Source organism: Etheostoma spectabile, chromosome 6, assembly GCF_008692095.1.
Source record: "Etheostoma spectabile isolate EspeVRDwgs_2016 chromosome 6, UIUC_Espe_1.0, whole genome shotgun sequence".
Taxonomy (NCBI): Eukaryota; Metazoa; Chordata; class Actinopteri; order Perciformes; family Percidae; genus Etheostoma; species Etheostoma spectabile.
The window spans coordinates 22,114,303-22,117,464 of NC_045738.1; the positions used below are offsets into that span (position 1 = coordinate 22,114,303).

At 37.9% G+C, this 3,162-nt stretch overlaps 1 protein-coding gene across 1 annotated transcript in view; it reads left to right on the top strand.

Moving 5' to 3' along the window:
- Positions 1–3,162, top strand: part of nipal2 (NIPA like domain containing 2) — a 39,478-nt gene that overhangs the window by 32,443 nt on the left and 3,873 nt on the right. The window contains exons 6-8 of the mRNA XM_032518028.1: positions 1,687–1,783; positions 1,996–2,131; positions 2,347–2,435. Coding sequence (XP_032373919.1) covers positions 1,687–1,783; positions 1,996–2,131; positions 2,347–2,435 — 322 coding nt within the window. The remainder of the gene's footprint in view (positions 1–1,686; positions 1,784–1,995; positions 2,132–2,346; positions 2,436–3,162) is intronic.

A 3,162-nucleotide genomic window follows, 5' to 3' on the forward strand; every position in this document is an offset into this window, starting at 1 on the left:
TGGGGGTCGCGAAAGTTTTTCTCCTCACTGTGCCTCGCACATGTTTAAAATAAAAACATGAATACATGAATGAACCTGTGTATTATTTGAGTATCTTAGTATTGAATGCACAATAACAAGGTACATTTACACATGGCACTATAGGACCAGTTTGATATAACACAATTTTATACAATATATATAATTAGGGGGTCCCCGCTCCATCTCGCCATCAGTTTGGGGGTCCTTGGCCTGGAAAACGTTGAAGACCCCTGTTTTAAAGCATCGTCATTGTTGTTGTTTTTGTACAAAGTCACCCCTGAGAAAAAATAGCCTAAGAAGCACATAGTCAATTTGAATTAACTTATTTTGTCAAGCAAAAACTGTTTATTGTCACACCAAAACTCTCTGAATATTCCCTTTACAACTGATTATCTGGACAGAATCCATCAAACCAGGCAGATATGAACCTAAAAAGATAATGGGGATAGTCCTCAGGGGTGCTAGCCAATACATATAGTCAATGTGTGCAATCATTATTCAGGGAACAGCATTTATCTCAGCTAGAGCTGGGCAATATATTGATATTATATCAATATCGAGATATGAGATCATCTTAGATTTTGGATATTGTAATATGGCATAAGTGTTGTCATTTTCTGGTTTTAAAGCCTACATTACTGTAAAGTGATGTCATTTTCTCAATGTGTTGTGGACTGTTGTAACTGTTCTATTACTTCCTTTTACCCACTTAGTCCTTATATTCACATTACTGATGATTCTTTTTTTTTTTTTAAATCTCATTGTGTAAATTTTTTGTGAAAGCACTACTAGATACTGGTCAAAAATATGATTTTTTTTTTCCCATAACGCCCAGCCCAATGTCAACCATATTTTTCTCTTGAATCTAGTCCCATGTGCTGTGCTGAAACAAAAACAAAAAAAAAAGAGAAATGTTGATTTTAGGAAAATACAGATGGATGAACAGATGTTTTCAGAACGAGATAGTCTTGCTGCCTCTGGCGGCAGTGATTGATGCAGTGTGAAAGGGTGTGCTGTTTTCCATTTCTGGCGACGCATGGTGAATACTCATCAGCCTGAGCAACAAACCTGCACGGGTAACACTCTAATTGGTGATTTATCACAGAAAAAGAAATATCTATCACTGTCGTCTCCTCATTACCAGAAGTAATATACATGTTTCATATGGAAAGAGACTATTAAACACGGTTGGTGTTATTAACAGTGTGTATAGTGTTAAAAGATATAGCAAATGACCCAGCCCTTTCTAAATCCATTGAGATAAGCCCTCTATTTAACCTATTTACAGAGATACAGGTGGTTTTTAAGAGACATTTAAAAGGTCACCTTGCTCCTTTTCCTCAATTCTACTTTTCTTCTTTCTGTTGGAGCTGTGTGGGGTGTAATATAAGAGGTCCTTAAACGACTAAATAGTATTGGACTCACAAGGACAGCCCTGGGCCACCCTCATTAAAGCTAGCGATTCATTTCATTTTTCTGCCACGGCCATTTGTTTCAATTAAAGCCCGCTGCTCGCTGCCTGCTTTCAGTGCTTTGTTATGTGGATAAGAAGGTCAGTAAAAGTACAATTTCAGATTTTCATTTTCTGTGCAACGTTCGAGGTAATGGAATGTGAATTAATGTGTATTGCCCCCTCTCTCTTTCTCTCTCACGCTCTCTCAACAGTTCGTAGAGATTGTGGTTTTCTGCATCCTGCTCTATGTGTACAAGAGGAGGAATGTGAAGCACATCATCATTGTGATGCTGCTGGTGGCCTTGCTAGGTATGAACAAATAAAAGCCGTCTGATTGAGGGCAGGGGTTATGGATTAAACCATACGATGTAGTCAGAGGTTGCTTTGTTGCCTGGCTACAAAAACGGACTCTTGGTCTGTTATCGTTTTAGCTGAGTAGAGCGTGATGGAAGTAAATAATTCACTAAAACTCACTTCTAAACTAAATGCTGAGGGGATCTGTTGCTTCTGTGTCGCCGCAGCCTCCCAGACAGTCATCTCAGTCAAAGCCGTGTCAGGGATGATCACCGAGTCGATAAAAGGCCAGCTGCAGCTCATCTACCCCATCTTCTACGTCATGCTTGTTGTCATGATCGCCACCTGTGCCTTCCAGATCAAGTTAGTCAAGGTTTTCTCTCTTTTCTTCTTTGTATCTTTTTTTATCCTTCATCAAATCCTTCATGTTTAATTTTGACTTTCCGATTGGATGTGGCCACTTTGTACCTGCTACATTATTATGATCGATGTACTGTGTAGGTCGCTGTGGTGTCTCTAAAACCCAGGGGATTTTATTCCCTGCATCTCTCAAGTCTTCTTCTCGCCTCTCTCTACAGATTTCTCAATCAGGCAATGAAAATGTTTGACGCGACAGAGGTGGTTCCCATCAACTTTGTGTTTTTCACCGCAAGTGCCATCGTTGCAGGTATGTCGACCATAAAGCTAGGGCCGGGCGTTATATAGAGAAAATCAAAAATCACGATATTCTTGACCAAATACCTCGATGCCGATATCGCGACGATATTGTACGGTCTATTGGTGCTTTGACAAAATGTAATTTACACAATGAGATTTTTTTAATTTAATGACTAAGTGGGTAAAGGTAGATAATGGTACAGCTAGAACAGTCTGGTAAGTTCAGAAAATGTACTATAATGCAGCCTTTAAAACCAGGTAAAGACAACACTTACCATATAACGATATATTAAAAATCTAAGACAATATCTAGTCTCCTATCGCGATATAAATACATCGATATATTGCCCAGTCCTACATAAAGCTGTCACTTTCTGTGTTTTACTCACTACTTTCCCATTTATATAAGACACGTTTCTAATTGTCAACCAATCCTATGAAAAGACCAACACCAACTATGAATTGATCCAATTCCCCCCTCCCTATATTCATTTTGAGCATTAACACTTAATATCCTGCATTCTGGTGAATTTGTATGCATCTATTTAATTTATTATTTTACCATTTTCTGAATCAACATACTGGAATATCTTTATGTAAAGGGAAACATACTGTAGATTACAATCCAAATAAAAAAACATAATGGTATATTTTGCAGTAAGGCTCTTAGGCATTCTGTTTTACGTTCATCTATATACTGTCCTGTAGATCGACTTTTTATATATATATATATATAT